The 20178-nt window shown below is 40.7% G+C and overlaps 1 protein-coding gene across 1 annotated transcript in view; it reads right to left on the reverse strand.

The window, feature by feature from the left end:
• LOC107220619 (cadherin-87A) overlaps positions 1 to 20178 on the reverse strand; it is a 164068-nt gene that overhangs the window by 16433 nt on the left and 127457 nt on the right. Inside the window, exon 4 of the mRNA XM_015659287.2 lies at positions 11525 to 11742. Within this exon, the coding sequence (XP_015514773.1) occupies positions 11525 to 11742 (218 nt within the window). The remainder of the gene's footprint in view (positions 1 to 11524; positions 11743 to 20178) is intronic.

Here is a 20178-nt window from a genome sequence, read left to right on the forward strand (position 1 = left end):
CTCTTGAAACGTGAAGGGTCGAGAAAAAGTTTCAAATGAAAGTTCTTCTACCAAAAGTTTGACCGACTGTGGTATATTGGAAAAGAAAAATGTCTAATTAATCGTAGCTACACAGGAACTGTAAATACAGTGAAGATGACTGCTCAATTTTCTTAGTAAAATGTACGTCGTGGCTGCATGTTTCTGTACATATATGAGAAAAATAAATATTCTAAAACTACAGAAGTTTATTTCAGCAAAAGTACTAAGTGTGTAAACACAGACGTATATGTATATATATATATTATTGAATGTGGTTCATGCAAACGTCTAGCCAGCGAATCAATTCACAGGCTTCGAAGAAAGAAAACAGTGAAGAAAACGAGCAAAACGAAAGGCACACTTTAAAAAAGAGGGAAAGAAAGAAAAACCACAGAGGGAAAAAGAGAGAAAAGAAAAAGGAAACAGAAGAATGAAAAAGACATTCATCTCGAATCCATTCGATGCGCGAACAAACACATAAAGATGTCGCTTATTCAGCCGTTCTTCTCAGTCGTATGCGTATTTTCTACGAGATGGTCGGGGAAAAACAAAGTTGAAATAGACGAAACTCGGGCCGAACACCTATTAGATATACGCACACATACCTATATATCATATGTATACATCGATGCATATCGCAAAATCAGAGCTTGGAAACTGGTGGAGGTAGCACAGTGATTAATTATTCATCTTATCATCAGTAGGCGAAACCCTACTCATCGTGACAATGCCGTACCGAGTCTTACAATTTTTATGTCCCTGACTTTGGACGGAGTTGAGTGTAGACAATGAGAGTTGGCAGGTCGGCCTGTACATACAACGCCAATGTAAAACGTACCGAGGATTCTATCTCAGCAGTTCGAGCACACGTCAGTTTCTTCCTCAAGATATTCGTCCCGCATCCTCTCCCTGTCTACCAACCTATTTGTTTGCGACGGAGGGATCGGATGGATGGAAAAGGGGACTAAATCGACTTACGCTCTTTTTTGTTCGTCGAGATATCGACTAAAAAATTCACTTTTCACCGTATTTATATGCGGCATATGGGGAATTTCATCAACAAGCGTTGGCGGCGACACATGGCGGTGGATGTCGGCGGTAGAGCGAGAACAATTTGGCTTTATGTTTTATTTTTGAAAATCCGTTGAAACAAAGAATTTCACGCCAGTTGGAAGGAAATTGTCATCTTGAAAACACCGTTATTATTTTGGTTGGGGTGAGTCAGGCCTGAATTTTTTCGTACCTCGGAAACCGAATCTAGGTCACTCATGGCTGCCGGCCAGCGGCTAATTCATTAATTTTGTGTTGTCTCGAGAGAAAGAGAGAGCGAGAGAGAGAGAGAATGAGTAGGGAAGCAGGTCCTGCCATTGCATTGGAGCGCAATTCAAAACAAAGTGCCCACTCTTGTTTCTAATTAATCATTCGCAATTATTTGTTACTCGAAACACGTCCCGTCGACGAAGAGCTGCAATGACGAGCTAATGGATGGCGGCCGCTTCTCGCCGCACACGCTTTTCATCCTCGGAATGAAATTTTTTATTTATACCTTTTCCGCGGGGCTTTGCAAGCAACTATTATACCTACATGTATAATGACAACAATCACGATAAATCATTGCTTCGACTGCGGAAGATAAATGCGAATACATGACGTACGTGTGTACCGTGTTGTCTGTGAAATGAATTATTATCCATTTGACAATATCATGCGCGGTTCTGAAAGGTTGCCACGTTTCAGGGGTAAAGCTGTGTGTGTGCGTGCACGTCTGTATGCAGGTAACACTCAATTAAACACGTCGCGAAAAGGGGTTGCTGGCCGGAGAATATTCAGTCGAGAAAATTGAATCTATCTCGTTCCCGCATGCGAAAATGGGGGCGTGGTAAACATGTTTTGCCGATGAAATCCACTTATCTCTTCGCTCCTTGCGCAGGATGCACGTCATTGCGTAATCGGATCATATTTTCTTCCTGATAAATTATATTCGTTAGATTTTCCAAGAATAGAGGATGGTAAAGAGGAAAAAGGAGAGAGGCATTCTGCACAAGATACGTCGACGTTGCACCGAGTATTAAATCTTGCCTCCGCCAACAATTAATTATCGACCCACGCTATATTGTGTCACACCGCATATGGAGATGCTCGTCAATTATACCGGAGGAGATACGCGACAATTCGTAAGACGCGTAAACGCAGTTTCGTTGCGTTCTCGTGCGAAAACTTTTCCGCCAAATTTGCGGAAAACCCATTCAAGGCTCGCACGGTTCACGGTTCACTGTTTTTCGTTCATCGGTTTTTCGCGCGAGGATATTCCCGAGAGGTTCCATCGGCATTTCAATTCCAAGCATTCGAATCTTCGGTAAACTTTCTCTAATACCATATCTTTATATACATGTACCGTTACGTGCATATACACTCAACTAAATAAAGTCAAGTCGCTAAGATGCGACGAAACACAGTGAAATATATTACACGTAAGTATCTAGCCGTAACGATTTCATTCAGCTTTTTTACCGTCTTATGGCCTACTCGTACATTGATGAAAATGTACGCGTACACTCGTCCCATAATACGCACATATTGTTTCTCATCTAGAACAGTGGTTTTCAGGGGGCAGAAGCAGTTCAAGTCTTTCCGACAGTAGACACTAGCAAATTTCATCACCTTGCGTGGTGAACTTCACAAAAGTCGTACCTGACCTGTGTACGAGGTGCATGGACAATGTGTGAAATGCTACATGGAATGCAGTTTTTTGAATAAAAAAAAAAAAAATACTCAAATCATCACAGTGTACCGGTTGTGTAAAGCTCTTTCACGATTCTAGTGGCGATAACTGTCAAGGAATATTGTAAGATTCGTTCGCCTTGTACATCTTAGATTAACGAGAATTCTGTATACCAGAGGATATTTTTACATGCATCTTGAGAAGATTTGTCCTGCACGTGTCGTCGGCTAATTGTTTCTCTCTGTCGTTTGTTTAAAGTAAATTTACACGACTGCACGCGGATGCGTCCATGACAAAGATAACAGGTACATTTGGAAGTGAAGGGTGCTGCAATATACACATTCGAACAACTGCAGAGGCATTTCTCGTAATTATGTCTTGAACCACGAAGTAATGAAACGAACGCGGCTACAGTGAAACGGACTGGGCGTCTGCGGTTTGGCTTTATATAACAGTGAGAAACAGCATGGAATAGGTACGTTGCAGGAAGGAATAAGAGGGCCGAATGCGACGAGGGAACTCCTGACTCCGAAATTCCCCGCGTGCCACCGAGCGCACAATTCACGTCCGTCTGTCTGCCCATCGCGCTTTACGTACCCCGGCGCCATTTCGCGTAACCCCGTATCCGTTCTCTTTTGGACTTCCGCTTCCGGGGAAGAGAAGCCCGCTATTTTGCTCCAAGTAGCGAACAAACGAACGTCAGATCCGGACTTCGCCTTGTTACGCGTAAGAAAAATAATACCGTCCAGTATTAATGTTGGTTCAAAGAGAAATCCCAAGAAGAAATCTAATTAATTTTGCTGATGCTGCAATACAGCCACTCTTCAGGATCAAAAGACTCTGAGGGTATCCGTAAACACATTCATACCGCGTGTATTAAATTTGGCATCATTTCTACGGTGGGAAAATTTTTCGGTTCGAAGAGCGATATCAAAATAAGCTCGAACCGTGAAGTGTTACTCGTCGTCAGTGGTAGAATTAGGCGTTTCGGTAATTTCGTACTTAAATTTTTCAGTAAACTGGAAAAAAAAATACAGCGATATGAACAGAAGTTCAAATTTTCTCAACTCGTTTTAGTCGACATTTCGGTTAATCATTGCTATAAGTGAAAAAATGACCATTTTTCAGCAAAGTAATCCAGTTTTCGTAATATTCGTAAGTTTATTGTATAAATCTCATGTTATACGTTGGAATCTAGCTCTCAAGAAAAGACGTAGCTACTGTACGATAAGAGGAAATTTTGATGGCTAATTCCTAGTCAGCTTGAAAGCTGTTCAATTCTATTCATAAGTATAATAGTTCGCAAGACGAATCGATAAACTTTATCGCATTCACGAGGAAGAGCGAGCGTGTGCATATATGTGCATATAAGTATTGGCGATGTGTAAACATCGACGAATACACGTCCTACTCATACCCTGCAGCCATCCTCCCTCTTATCTATTTCACAAACTTTAGCAGATTCGATCTCAAGTAAGAACTTTCGCGTACGACGCGACATTCGCTTAGCCGGACGCTGCAGATCTCGGAGCGCGACTTTCTTTTCAGAGAGCTAGGGCTTTCATGAATGGTATCTATGCTTAGTAAACTGTTATAACGACTTTAGTTCGGTCTAGAGTTTCCCTTCCGTGTAAACTGATTTACAACGAATTTTAGCTTCACTTAGTTCTAGAGAGTGTCTGACCACTAGATTTGCAAACTATGCTTACACTGAAGGTTAGAAATTAGATGCTACAAGTCCTGCTTCTGATCTTAGGCTAAAGAAATTGAGCTAGCTAGAAGTTATCAATAAAATAAATATGTCAGGATTCCAAAGATATAGTTCCTAATTCATCTTTTCACCGTTTCCACCACCCTCCGGGTGTCTCTTCGATTGATTCGTGGTGACACGAGTGAAACATATTTCCTGACTAACAAACGTCAACTATCCGAATACGACATTTATAAACTGAAAAGAATCCTTCACTTTTCCTAAATTACGTGGCTGGATTTCTTCGACTAAATCTGCTTGTTGGTCTTTCTTCACTCTCGTATATCCGCAATTGTAACAGCAATTGCATCCGAGACCCGGCAAGATGACAGTAAAAACAAAAATCACGTCGAAGCAGATCATAGGTTGGATTCTATTTGATTTAGATATGGATGACGATGTAGAAAACGATGTTTCAATTGTCATAAAATCCTTAAGTGCGAAATAAACTGTTCATATACCAGGGATGGGACGAACTATCGTAAAACGAAGACAGAGATGTAAATCGATTATGAAACCATCGCGGTTGCGTGAGTAAATTCACGACAAGGCAACAGAACAAATACAATGTGTTGTCCAATCATTTATTTACGCATTGCATGTCAATGGGCAGAAGGAAAATGATTTGACGAAACGGCGAGGCAATAAATTCTGAATTTTGACTAAGTACCACTGTTTTTTTATTTTCATGTCGAAACATTGCGTGGATTCGTGATCAACAATTGCGTGCTGATAAGCCATTAGCGAGATTGGCAATAGAACTGACGTTCCAATTCAGAAATCCGCGTATACACAGCTTATAAAATTTATTTGAGAAGACCCGCAATCAGCTTGAATGAAACTGTCACCGCTAGTTACTGTTGAGAGGATAGCACATCGGTCTTACAGCATTCAATTTGAGGTGCATTACCATTGGGCAGGTTTCTCTCAGTCCGTTCGCCGCTTCGAGCGAAGTGACTCGTTAGCGTCGTATTGTCAAGGACGAGATAGAAGTGTCTTTTGTAAGGGAATCATCATTAGAGTAATCTTCGTTAAATCTACGGCCAACTGCGCGACCTCACCCAGCTGATGCCTCTCTCAATTATACTTTCCAAGACGGAGCTATAACTCTAAGCTGAGGCGGGAGAAAAACCATTGAAACATTTTTACATACCTACACCACGTTGGCAAAACTTGAGACAATTTTATAATAGCGGTGCTGGGTGGTTGTCGGAGAAATTCTCAAAGGCCTTATGCAGTAACAAATCATTGACGATGTCAATTTATCCATTTTTCTTGATTTTGGATCGTAGCATACGGACACAGTTTTAAACGTGATTGTGTTACTACCGTACGAATCAGCAAATTGTGACTAACTACCCTGAGTTTGATGCGTCACAATATATCTTCGAATTAGCTTACGTTATATAATTACGACGAATCGACGAACGCGTTCAGTTTGGACAAGAAAAAAAAACATCAAAAAATAGAAGGCACGTCGCGAGTAATGGTTTTACGACTTTACGGTTCCAGGTTACACGTTTTTATGTGAAAGTTTTTTTTTCTAAGGTGGAACTGGTATAATAAAAGACACAGAGTGAAGCATAATGGGTAATAAAATCTTTGCTTTTATTTCCGACATCGATTTTTTTTACTCTGGAGCTTGGTTCGCAAAGTCACTTAAATAATAACTATTAAGACACGTAACAATGTTTCGACGTTGCGTATCACGAGGGTAGGAATTTGGTCGCAACAGGGAAGTAAATAATATTCAAGCTTCCAGATTTTGCGGAGGAGTCGAAAAAGCCGATTTTTAAATAATTAATTATCAACGGTTGGCAGGCGCGGTTGCTGTATAATGCATGATCGCTTTTACTCGCAAATACTTCTCAAAAATTTTACCCGTCCAAACGCCATTTATAAGTTCTAGTTCTTATGCGCGCGGCTATACAGGGGCCGGTAATAACGTCTCCGCAGGGAACCAGCTTCGGAGGGTATCACGCAACGCGATTCTCTTTTCTTTCCGCTTTTCAGATAATTCGCTTTTATCCTTCGACTTCCTGTCCGCCGCAGATGGCGGCCTCACAAAGCACAATGCTTAACTCTCTCCCTGTCTTCTCAGCCTTCCATCTACAGTTAGCTACACGCCATCCACTATAAGGAAGCACACCATACGGTTCAACTTGCTTTCCTTCTCGCTCCTGCACACAAGTAAAAATAAAAAACGCAGAAACAGCGCGGTAACTTTTACACGTATCGGAAGGAAACGATGGGAACAGGACCGCCAAGTGTTTTTTAACAAACCGTGTGATGTAACCACGTACAAATGACACATATGTTATTACGCATAGCTCTTCAGTTTCCTCACCTTCACTGTACGATCCCAACTTACCCTAATTTTTATCTACAGATATTATCTGTGGGGATGGAATGAAAGTGATGCATTAAAATACCATGGCTATCGTATGTTTTTTTTTTGTCTCTTCTCCATTTTACTGCATAACAAAAAAAAACCATGCTTTGGTCTACGACAGGGTAATATTGTTTTACGTTTCGTAAAAAAGCTCGATATATTGTTACAGTACAGGAAAATAATTGGAAAAAAAAACTTTACGAAGGTTACAGTCAGGTACGTGCATATATCGACAATAAAAGTAACGATCAATATAAATATATGATGGAATTCAATATCCAGCGTTATTCGAAATAAAACGTGTAACAAGTTAGGTAAACTAGAATGCACTGATTACTGTGATTACCATATTAGTTAAAGAGGTGGAGGTAGAAAGTCGGCGATTTGTTTTTGCAAATACATCAAGTACGATAATGTATACAGCAAAATACTGATGTGGAAATGGTCAAGAGAGAGAAATTGTCAAGCATTCGACGAGTCGATTGATTTTGTGTTATTCTGCATTACTAGTTTTTTTTTTTTTTTTACTAAGCCCGACCTCAGATTCTGCTCGGAAGGAAAAAAATAGGGAAGAGGATTTCTATTCTCTGATCACGTGCTTCCGCAACAAATTCCAAATTGATGTTTGAGTTGTTGAGTTTCCGAAAAATCGCGCGTGCAGCAGCAAGAGCGATGAAGAAGAAGAAGAAGAAGCCGCGGGAGATGAAAAATGTGCTTTTTAGCCAACTTTTACACCCAATAACCCTGCAAGCATCCGACCGATGTTGAACTTTCGTCAACGATGTAACTTTCGCTGCTTACCATGAAGATGTATAAGTTTTATATTATAATGATTAATAGTTTGCGCGATATAACGAAGTCGCCTGCTAAATTGCATCGCGTTCGTAACGACCTCGTCAAAACAGAGTATTTTGCAGACTCGAAGCGTCCTTGTGTACAAATATCAAAGCATCACGGATGGTTTTCCACTCGTATCAATATCGCAATATCGTATCGTATAAAACGCGAGTTTTTCGGACGTAGTGGATTCAAACTTACTTCCGGAAGGTCCGAAATACGAGAAACGAATATCCGAAGGGATTCGAGTAAATTTTGCAGAGGCTCAAAGGTTATCGACTTGTTCAGGCGAGCCAATAAATTTTCATCTCATGTAAATACCCACATCTTTATTCACGGCGCGGTGGCATCTGAAAATGCGAGATAACCTAATAGGTCTTGTGCTTTAGCGCCTGATACCTACGTGATCGTTTCGATGCGTGTTGAGCCACCGTAGATAATGCGCGTGTGTAAACTCGGCTCGGGTACCGGTGGCCAGTTTTTGCGGCTCCGTTCTCAAGTTTTTTGTCCCGCGTAATAAGCTTAACTCACGCCACCGTGGTCCTGTGGACAAGCCTCTGGGCCACGGTCTTGCAAGTATCTAAGGGTACTCTTCACGGTTGACACGGAAAAAAAACATTCACCTAATAATATTCACACACATTCGCAGATTATATGCTCACGATTCGAAAGTAACCTTAGCCTGAATGTCGAGTCGTAAGTCTCAAGTGGCGCGTAGTAACTGCAAATCTGCACTTAAGCTAGAGGATCTCAGTGGGTAGGTATTCAAGGTTTTTCAATGCCCATTCGCTCTCTAGTTTTATTTCGTCGAGACGTAAGAAAGGGCGTGGCAATACGAGAAAATAGAAACTGCCACGAAACGACTTTGTCTGCGTTTTGAGGGGATGAGAAAGTGCCATTGGGGTCTTCAACAAGATGATAAAAAATGTTTAACAAATATGAATACCTGCAGTGACCGTGGCAGATCAGAAATTGGTATATTTCTGTTTAACCCGACTCGAGAATTTTCGGTCGGATTGGACCAAGCTATACTCGTATATCATCATATCCATCATGTGTGCACTATATCATGTACATACATACGCCAACACATGAGCGATGAATCCTTGAACGATCTCAAGGATTGGCATAGTTGTATGTGAAAAGGTCTGTATAAGGCGTACACATGCAGGAAAAAAATAAGGAGAGAAATTCGAATTTGTTGCCGAGCTTACCAGTGCATGAAGATCAAATCGAACCAAATCAAGTCAAATCGAATCGTCGATAGTCTCTGTAGAGCAGGTGAAGAAAAAGGAAAATAATAATGAGAATACGTGGAGAAATGATTAGAAAATTTCAAATAAAAATCTTTATCCGCGTTATCCGTACGGCGTACAGTCTTTATTACCTTCGCTCGCACTTGCATCATATATCGAAATGACGTGAAGTTATTCCTTTATCGGATTCGCTGCATGCTTTAGTAATATCATATTGAACGCGCATACGAATCGAACATAAATTCAAGATAGCAATATACTTATATGGTTCACAATCGCGAACCCTTATCAAACGTATAGTATATAGCTTTACCCGTATTACGTAAAGTATATTATTATATGTATTATATGTATATACGCGGGATATGTACATATTGCCCAACAGGGAATGTGTTTTATGTTGTGCAGTAAACTCAGTGAATTTATTACTTACATTTATACATTATTTCAGCTACTGCGAGATGCCAAGTTTTTGGGAATGATTGAAATTTTCATTCTTACTTCTTTTCAAGGTGAGTCTGCACCGCGTCTCTCCATACGTGTGCCTTAGGATGTCCCATATTTAGGATGTTGCCGAATTTTTTAACGCGCACCACCTACATTTATGCAAATAATTCAAAAATAATTGCCTATTTTTCAAATTTTCTCCTCAACTCGTAACTCGTGCTGACAACAAGGTGAATTTTTCCATTTAAAGTACGCGTCTTTGGATACAATTTCAGTATGCATATTATTTTAAGAGTAAAAATGCTGAAAAAACCTCTAATTGCGAGCTTTTAGTGGTTGAAATGTACCTTTTTCGTCGTTTCGAGGGTGTGCAATTCGTTCGCGATTGCCTGGTACGATGATGTGAATTTTTTCTCAGATAGTAGCACTAATGATCACAGAAACCTCGCAGTTACAGGTTTTTCCAGCATTTTTACTTTTACAATAAAATCCATACTGAACATGTGTCCGAAACACGTGTATTTTAAATGGGAAACTCGACCGTATTGTCGGCACGGGTTAGAATTGAGATAGAAATCTGAAAAAATTAGGCGATTGTTTAAAAATTATTTGCAGATTCCGGGGGTGTACGTTAAAAAATACAACACCCTAAATATGGGACACCCTAATGTACGTAGGTATAAAACCAAGATGTAGCAGGTACCCTGTTATTTTTCAAAGAGGGTCAGATTCGGTATCTCCATGTAAACCATACCTCTGTACATACTTGGAGGTACGCACAAGGTGCGTATCAACTGCGTACAAGCTGGATATATTACGGTTTCAATCGAATGGATTTTGCGAATGTTTTCTGGTATTTTTAATCAACTAAGAAGGAAAAACTCATGAATAAAATACGGCAAAAATCTGTACTGTATGTTACAAGAAAAACACATCCATCTTGGCAGATAGGGTGACGACTTTCGTGATCCGCAGGAAGAATGGAAATAATTAGATTTGCTATCGACATGATACCTACCCACATCGCGAGATTGGTGTTACGTTGGAACGAAAGAAAAGAGTGAAATGGAGATAAAGGTTTCAATATAAGAAGAGGGTTAGACCGCAAAGTTCACAGAAGAGGTCTTATTTCATCGAAATTTTACTCGTTAGACGAGTGGAGGTGTTTTTCTCATCTTAACCGCGCAGGAACGTTGATAATTTATACTAGGCAACGAAAGGAGACCGTCAATCATCGATATTGGAAATCCGTGTTCTGGTATTTGCTCTCTCTCTCTCTCTCTCTCTCTCTCTCTCTCTCTCTCTCTCTCTCTCTCTCTCTCTCTCTCTCTCTCTCTCTCTCTCTCTCTCTCTCTCTCTCTCTCTCTCTCTCTCTCTCTCTCTCTCTCTCTCACACACACACACACACATACGCATTCATAATCGAACCGAAGTTTATTTCCGGTTCATACGTTATCCTCGGGGCAAATTTCACCTCCGGTTCTTTATTCTTTCCTTATATGACGGCGTAGCCCGCGATGCGAATGGCCTACGTTCTACATTATGCTTCGGTGGCGCAAATTCCGGAGTCAGCGAAAACCCAGCTTATACATCACATGTAGGTACGAACTTCTTCCTCAAACCGAGGGCGAGAGCTAGTGAGGTGGTGACGTCTGCAATCCTCTACACACTGATAGTTTCGCTCTGCATGCAAGAGTAGAATTATTCTCCTCGAAACTTTGACATCACGAAGGGCATCGTCCCGTCTGCTTCCACGTTCAAGCGGCTTGTTAATAACGGAAAGGAACCACGCAGCTATATCACCGCTCTTGAAACCCTCCGACCACGTGTCGCTGATACGACGAGACTAAACCTTGAACCTCAAATTTTTCGCGAGTCTTTGGTGTAGGTACTAGAGTTTAATGAAGGCTGCTTCTACTGACGGGGTGATTCTAGAGTTTCTCATTTGTGAAAATAGTGCCTCGGGTTGAACAACTGCGTCAAGTTTCACGAGTTATACACATACGATGTATATGTTGCGTATAGTATATGCATACAATTATACAACACTGAAAATCGTCCTATGTCTGTGCCTCGCATATTTGTAATTAAAAACTCACCTCACGATCCAAAGGCTTGGCGAGTGTCATGATCCCCGTTTTCGGATCGACGGAAAACTTGTCCGTCAGTTGAATACCATACTTGACGGGAGAATTTTCAGGGTCGTGACCTTTCAGCACGAAAACTTGAGACCCTACCGGCGTAGCCTCGGACAGAGGAAGACCCGTAGGATATCCACCAGCCTCTAGCACGGGTGGTTCGTTTACGTTGCTCCCAACTGAAAAATGGAAAATACGATAATTATAATTAGGGTATTATGCAGCAGCAGAATGGTTCATGGTACCGAAAACGATTTATTTTTTTTTTGCTTCTCGTACAACAATCTTGCCTGAATTTAAATATTAATTTCAGATGGTAATCGGAACGTTTTTATAAACTGAATACCGCCTCCTCTCTAGACGGACGGATTTCCAGACTCGCAAGAACCAAAGCGTTGTAGGAACATAGAAGAGAAAAATTCAATTATTCCGCTACAAAAATTATAAGTATATGGTAATATAATATTTCGGCTCGTTGAAGTTTTCGTTAATAACATGTTTCGGTGAGCGCAAAATATTGTCCGTAGTTGAAGCGAATTTCGAATCCGATTTTGAGAGGGAATAGGATAATTACAAGATAGAGTAAGTCGAGTTACAAGGAGACGATTCAACGCCGAGATGTATATACCCATGTTATATACATTGTAACGAACTGAGCGTTACAGAATAAACAGAACAGCTTCGTGAGCTTATGAAGCGAACAGACAGCAAAATGCGGATGAGGAAAATGCTTTAATGGCAGTGCGTGTTTACAGTTTAAAGTCTGAAACAGAACTGTTATTACAATAATGTTAGTTGCGCGGTGACCTTATTAATTTTATGACACACGAGAACTTTTATAAGTTTTTTATCTATGATTACTACTAAATCAAAACAGGGGTCAAAACGGTTGATTTCACCCTTTGTAACAACATTATATACATACGAATCGTGATTCACATACTGCTGGTTCACTGTTTGTAGCGTAGGACGATACGTTTAGGACCGATTTCGAATCTCTCCTCGAGCTCTTTCATGAATCTTACCCGCGCCGAGAGAGCTCATAGTAATTATCCAGCGAGTTTCTCGAGTCTCCGACGCACCCTGATCAGAGACTAAAGCTCAGAGATATATTTAGAATGGTTTAATTCTGGCCAATTGCAATCTACACAGATAGCAAACATTCGTTTGATATCGATATGCTTAATAAAGTTATACGTATAGGTATGTACGATAAACTTAGATTGTGTTCTGACGAGCTTTTTACGTCGCACTTTGCTCATCTGCCAAAACACCGCTGCAGGCATAACGCTGATTGTACTTTTTACGACTATTCAGGGGTCCTAAAATAGAATTATTGTTAGCGGTCTAGGCTGCTGGAGGAGGAGCTGCTTGTTATCTTCCAACAAGCACTGCAGATAATCGCCCGTTTTCCCGACGAAAAAGGAATGAAAAAAAAAAAGTAAAAAGTCTTGAAAATGCCGAGCCTTGAGCAGTGGTCCCTTATTTTGTTTCCACTCCGTGCAGCTAAAATGCCGAGCACTCAGCGACGGGATGGAGTTTTAGCCCCCGTTTTCTTTCAATGTCTCACCCCTAGCCGCGTCATTGTAGTTGAAGTAAATCAGCTACATAGGTATTTGTGTTTGCTATATTTTTACCACATGCATTACAGGTGAAAGACTGCAGTAATTATACATAATATTCGGGGAAGCCACCCCCACATCAATTTGCAACATTTTCTGCAATCTTGATGAATTTTTATACATAGAAATAAAACAAGGGAGGAACCGTTATCAGTGGCTGTATTTCGCCGTATCTCGGTAACCAAACGGTGAGCGGTGGCTCCTATCCGCGAATCTGCAGAGGCGATTAGCGGAGACAAAATCGACGGTAACGAACGCCGAGGGTCCGTCGGCGTCGCGGGTGACTCTACGTCTTATTCCTTCTTATCTCTATTATACCTTTCGACGATCACCTTTCCGCTTTATATTTTCGTCCCCTGGAATCGCGTCGACGCTCCATTACGAGGCCGTGGCCATCTCGAACACGCGATGCCGAAGAATAAGGGGAATAAGACGAGCGATTGACGTTATATATACCTACAGTATTGTATATACGGAGCCCGAGAGCCAACGATCGAAATTAGGTACAAACCCCTCGATAAGTGAGCGTTAAAGATAAGATATTGAGACCGAACGTTATCCCGGGCTGTCGATTCAATATTTTATCAAGGCCTCATTGAGTTCTCGTATTACGGAAGTGAAAGTAAACCCATTCTTCGTTCGCGTTGTTCTCTTTCCGCGGCTGGATTGTTGCATTAATTTGCACTTTAATTGACAAACGGGAACAATGTTTTTACCCCCTGAAATACCTATATTTGCCCTGCTTATACACCGCCGGATAATTTATGCTCGGAGGGTGAAAGAGGAAAGAATAATCCCAAGTCATGTTCGTGAAAATCATCGGTGTAAAATACGAAATATCAATACACCATAATTGTAATTTCGCAATAAATATTATATAGCGGTAAAACAGTAATATATCTCTTTCGGAATCATAATTTAAAACCTAATTACCCACAAAATGCACACAGGTGGAGAACTTGGACAGCCAGAACTATGGAACGCTTGTCCTGAAAGTCGAGTTTCACCAGGTAGCGGACCTGGAGCGCAAGAACCACGGAGCGCTTGTCCCTGAAGTCGAGTTCCACCAGGTAGCGGAACTGGAGCGCAGAAACTACGTAGCGCTTGTCCTGGAAGTCGAGTTGTACTAGGTAACGAACCCGGAGCGCAGAATGCAGGAGGTAGAGAACCCGGTACTCGAAATCTGCGGAGCGCGATTCTCATCCGTCCGCTCTACTGCGCGGTTGTTTCCAGACTGAGGAATTCGGTTAGCCGATTCTCGTCTATATAGATCGATGACGTCAAGAGAAAAAAAAATTTGGGTGACGTCACTTTCTGAATATCCGAACATTCAAACTTTGGTTTCGAACTTTGATACTATGTATGTATGATTTGGTGTACAAATTGAACGGATTTCGAATGTTCAGATGACATGGTAAATAAATTTTCAGTGTAAAATATCGAATATAATACCTCAGTATATGTATTGCATTTATGTACACCATTTCTATAGTAAGGAAACGCGAGGAACGTCTGCCGCGCGCGGCAGTGGAAGTTCAACACCGTGTCTGACTATACGAGGATTCTGACTACTCACGTGTCAGAGACTCGTGCGGTACACTCGGAGGTAGAGGCAGCAGTCCTCAACCTATGTTTATACCTATGCATACACAACAGCAGCGAGCTGCGGACGTCTGACTGGCCAAGCAGCATCTACTTGGAGTCTGGCACCGTACGAGGACCCTCTCCTTCTACCCTGAGGTTCGCGACTCGTGGTGGAACTGACTGCATCTAGACAATCTCATTTTCTAACTTTTACTTCTCATTTTATTCGTGTACAGTAGTATATAACAGTGATTCTAGAATTAAGCCCAAGTTTTAAACATGCAAGCACACGTGTATCGTATGTAAGTTTGTCTCTTCGGTTTTTGGTTTGCGTAAGCGGGTGACAAAAAAATGAATAAATTCAAATGGAAAAACGAAACATCTTCGTTTGCGGAAACAACTATCTCAGTATCGGAATACTTCGTTAATAAAGTTCGACATTATTTAACTTTGCTAATTCACAAGTCTGTTCGATTCCAAAACTTCAACTAGAACCGCGTAGTACGCCGCAATTTTAATTATACGAGTGGACAAATCCTCAATGTGTAATAAATTAATGCACACGATAATCGTCTATTGATTGTGATCGCTGGACTGAAACGAGTTTCAGAAGGTCTGAAACTGAATTTTTCAAAAAATAATATTTGGTCTTCATAAATGAACGAAGTCTTACCATATAAGAGAAATTATCTAAGATATGTTAGACCACCACGTAAATTGGACCATTCTATAGAAATTACGTTTCTTACCTTGTAATACTTTCCTACAGAACGGTCCAATTTATTCAGCGGTCTGATATAACCTACCCTATACTTTTCCCCATTCCAACTTTGGCTTGACGACACTGCAGTTGAAAGACTTTTCAGTTACCGAATTACATCACGGAATCAATCAACGTGCCTTATCTACCTACCTAATGATCCGTAATTGAAAGACAAAGATCTACACCATTTTCTCTGACTCGAGTTAGGTACGTGTATACTTCGTTACGCGGGCGAAGCGAAGTTCGGAATAAGCAAATAGATTGGTAGCCGCGAATTGAAATTTTCACTAGCACTGATCGGATTTACTCTACCAAATTCGCGTACTCATCATAGATTGTGCGTAGTATACGTAATAGAACGGGAGCTGGCAAGTACAGTAATGAGCTTCGTACAGCTTGGATTGCCCTAGATTTTGCGACGTATGCGACGTTATAAATTTTAAGCTTCGTACATTGATCCGACTAAAAAAACAATCAAAGTTTCTACAAAGGCAAGAAGCAACGCTGCAGAGGTTACGCGGAGGCACGCGAATTAAACGCATATATGTGCGTATGTATTATACACGGTTAATACGTTTACCCCAATTCGATAATCAGTATGAACACGCGTGTTTCTGCAACCACGTTAAGCCGTAAATTATTTACCGATGAGCTTGATACGAGGCTGTATAGCGTTTCAGGAATATCACACACGCATCAAGGCTTCAGGCAGTGTCTGGCATGAAACTCTGTACGCCGAATGTCACCCCTCCAATTTTTTTTTTTTTTCCTCTTTAAATTTATGAAAATAAGAGGTGTTTCCATTCGGGGTGATACTATATAAACTTCTCGTTCCGCATTCTAAAGGTGACTTTTCGAACGTGTTACACCTTTTTTATTCTTATTCTTCTTCGACTTCTCACGCGAAAGACTTACAGTTGTGATATCCTGAAAGGGAGTGATAATAAAAAAAAAATGATAATAATAACAACGATAAAACGGCCTATAGTATTCCAGGCACATCGAGCTTCGTTTTGCTTTATATATATATATGTGTATATATATATATATATATATATATATATATATATATATATATATATATATAAGTTTCTGTATTTACTCTCAATTTTTCTCCCCCATATACCGGTGTGCCGTTATCTGAAAAGCAATATACTTTATGCTGCGCAAAAGCCCTTCCAACATCAGGACTGATCATCAGGGCGTCTTCTGCGCCAGGCTCAACTTCACATTATCATAATGCTACGTAAAAAATCTACACTGACGTGATTGATATACCCACCTACGTTGTATCTACCCAGGTTATCACGATTTTAATAATAAAAATAAAAAAAAAAAAAAAAAAAAAAAAGAGAATACGTACACATATAGTACAATGGACTTGGGTGAAAATCGGCTAAAAGGCAAACATTTAAATCCAATTTCTACGGTGTAATAACTTAGGTGTTTAAACCTTCCACCCACGTAAATCATTTGCATCCGCCCTAATCGAAACAATTTTTTTTTCCACGCCAAAATTTGCGTACTCATAAAAAGTTTATTGCAAGATAACCTTTTTTCAAGTTTATACATCAGGACTGCCTGTGCTGGATGAATCGTACCTTCCACACGTAACAATACAGTCTGATTCATGAACCTTTGTACCATTCTAAACAAAGAACAAAATAAAAAATGATCTGCCATATTCTTTTTCAAGCCAATCCTCGTAGTTCCCAATTCTGGCCGTGAAACCTTCAGATGCGTTTCAGACACTTTCTATCGACTCTGTCGAATACTTCAGAATTAACACAGGCGAAATGCAAGATTCTTGGAATTTCATTTCGAATCTGAGGCAACAACGTGGGCGAGTATAACTGCGTATGCATTTAGATGCGGCGTAAGCCGAACGCATAAAATAATAGGACAATTAAAAGCAGGTAAGAAGGCATGCAGTTTTAATTAGAGCTGCGCTATCAAGTGCACTTAGCGTTTCGACGAACGGCAGATGTGCGCCAGTTGCTCGCTGAGATGACGCAGTTCGTACCGCCTCTGGCTAACAGAGCTCACCTGAATACTTTTCTACGAGGTTGCCGGGGTGGCTCTGGGTATAATATGATATCTTCACCCCACACCACTTCACTGAAATCTCGTGGAATGGCGCCACATATAATTCTGTCGCATAACCGACTCGCTGGTTTGGTATAACTCTATTTAATCACGGTCAATCTTATCATCCTTATTACCTAACTTCCAACCTTTCTACACATCTACACACTTTTTCACAAACTCTGCGCAGACATTAATTCACTTAATGAACTCACGGGGGGGGGGGGGGGGGGGAGGGGGAATTTTATTATCTGAAAACCGTTTTCGGTCCTCAAAACCCTCGGAAATCCAACGATCATCTTATCACTTACACCCACAGCTGTCATTTTATCGTCACTTCAAATTAAAAGGAGAAGGAAAAAAATAATTACTATGAAAAACGTTACTTGCAATGGAATTTGGAAATGTTCACAAGATTTTATTTAAAAAATCAGTCTTTATGTTAATTCACGGAAAACTCGTGATGCTTCAGGAGTCTTTATAGCAGGGTATATTACTCGAATTTCATTGGACTTTTCAGAACTCCGTTACATGGACGGAGAATGGATTGGTCGAATTTATCAAGCACATTTCGTCAGCAAAATTGTCTATCTAAGGTACTTTTTTACACTTGAATAGAATAAATAATGACGTTTTAAATATCACTGATAATCAGTGTATTTCTTCTCTTACGATTTCCTTTTTTTTTTCATCAAGTAGCATTTTGCAGAAACGAGTCAGATTTGATCGCTATATTTGGTTCAGTCTTCCCTCTCTACTAATGACTTTGTACGACTGAATGGATTTTGCGGAGATTTTAGGAGCGATGCAGAGGCAACGAGTGTCGAGAGTGACTGATTCCCAGGCGAAAACTGTGATGATAATTTCAAACTATTACACAACGCACGGTGCGGGTGCTGAAATTTCCACGAATGTAGCATTACATGGTCGATAAAACGAGAGCCGCGGTGTAGCCGGGTTGATTTACTGCGACTGTTAGTGAGTCTTATATATTCCGACAATCAGACAGGGTTTAAATTGTGGGAAAACGTTTGCGGTTCCCCTAATCCGTGGAATTAGAAAAAGTTCGACTTTAATGGGAATGCCAGAGCATTCGGCGGGGCATTTGCATAGGCGTGCAACGGAATAGGTGGGTGTAACGGTTGGCAAAGAAAGCAAACTCTCACTCTCTCGTGGGTGCCATTCCAGAGAATTAAACCGGTCGCGGTCCAAAAGAAAGTTCAACCGCGAAAGCAGAAATGCCTTTTTCCGCAACCTGCAGCCGCCGACGACGAGCTCCGAGTATGAGTAAAAAATAATTAATTCACCGGCACGTTTTAGCGAGCATTTGCATCCATCTCAGAGGTGCCGCAACCTTATAAAAACTAATTCTATAGCTAACGGCACAGGGTCGTGGACGCTGCGGCACGGTTCACTTTACTTCTGGAGGAACGTGCCACCTTATAAGTAATTAGTAATTTGTAATTAGGTATACCTAACCCAGCTGCGGTGCGTCGGAGAAACGCGAGAACTCGGAAATGTCGAAGTATCGTGAATTTGCAGTGTTATTTAATCGACAACCTATCCCCGGTAATTAGCTGGTATTCGAATTCGTGCAGATATAAGCGACAAACATGAATATTTCCGGAGAACAAAAGTTTCAGTTTATTAACGGGATCGGTACGAGTTAACTTTGCGTAATGTAAAAGCACCCTGGTACGTTTTAATTTCTCTCTAATGAATTTAATCGGCGAACTTTCACCCGTCAAAGAAAAAATTAATTGTAAGAGTTTCGCAAAATAATGCCAATGCGAGTTGATCGGTTTTATACCCGTTTTCCGAGTTGGCCAAAGTTAACTGAAACAGAGTCTCGACTTTTTAATATTGCGAGGACAGTTTGACGCTCTACTTTCGTCGAGAGAGAAAAATCAACCCAATTGGATTCGGACATTAGCGTCAGCATCGTTGGCCTCGACCGTAGTCGTCCAGTATATGTCAATAAATTGTCTCCGGTTGGTGTATACCTATAACGAGTAACACAGTGTGTAATGTAATCTAGGTATTACGTTATATAGCAAGGGACAATGCGAGGGCTCGGATTCACCTTGGCCGAAACGCAACCCTCGTTGATATATCCACTGAGGCATATAATTCTCGAGTAACAATTCGTTACATTACGGTACAGAGCGAAGCGACATTTTCACACTCTCTTATTGTTAGACCGGGAGCTCCTTCATAAAGGTAATTTGCTTGAGAGAAACTCAGTCTCAATATCGGGAGACAAAAAAATCCGTTGCGGCGAGGCGGACAATTTTGCAATATCCGCTGATTTTTTTTAATGTGATTTCCTTTTTTATTTTGAAAAAGGTGTTGCGAGTTATATTCAGATTTCATTTGTACGCAAATTTTTTTCACCACCCTCGTCGACTCATCATTCATGCTGCGCATGGAAATTTCTCGTTTTCGTTTTCATCAAATGTATGTATAATATTCGTGTACGTATATATAATACAAATGACACTTCGCGGTAAAAAAAAATATATATGTATATAATATATTTCATTCTCATTCCAAAGCACATT

The sequence above is a fragment of the Neodiprion lecontei genome, chromosome 3, assembly GCF_021901455.1.
Source record: "Neodiprion lecontei isolate iyNeoLeco1 chromosome 3, iyNeoLeco1.1, whole genome shotgun sequence".
NCBI classification, from domain to species: Eukaryota; Metazoa; Arthropoda; class Insecta; order Hymenoptera; family Diprionidae; genus Neodiprion; species Neodiprion lecontei.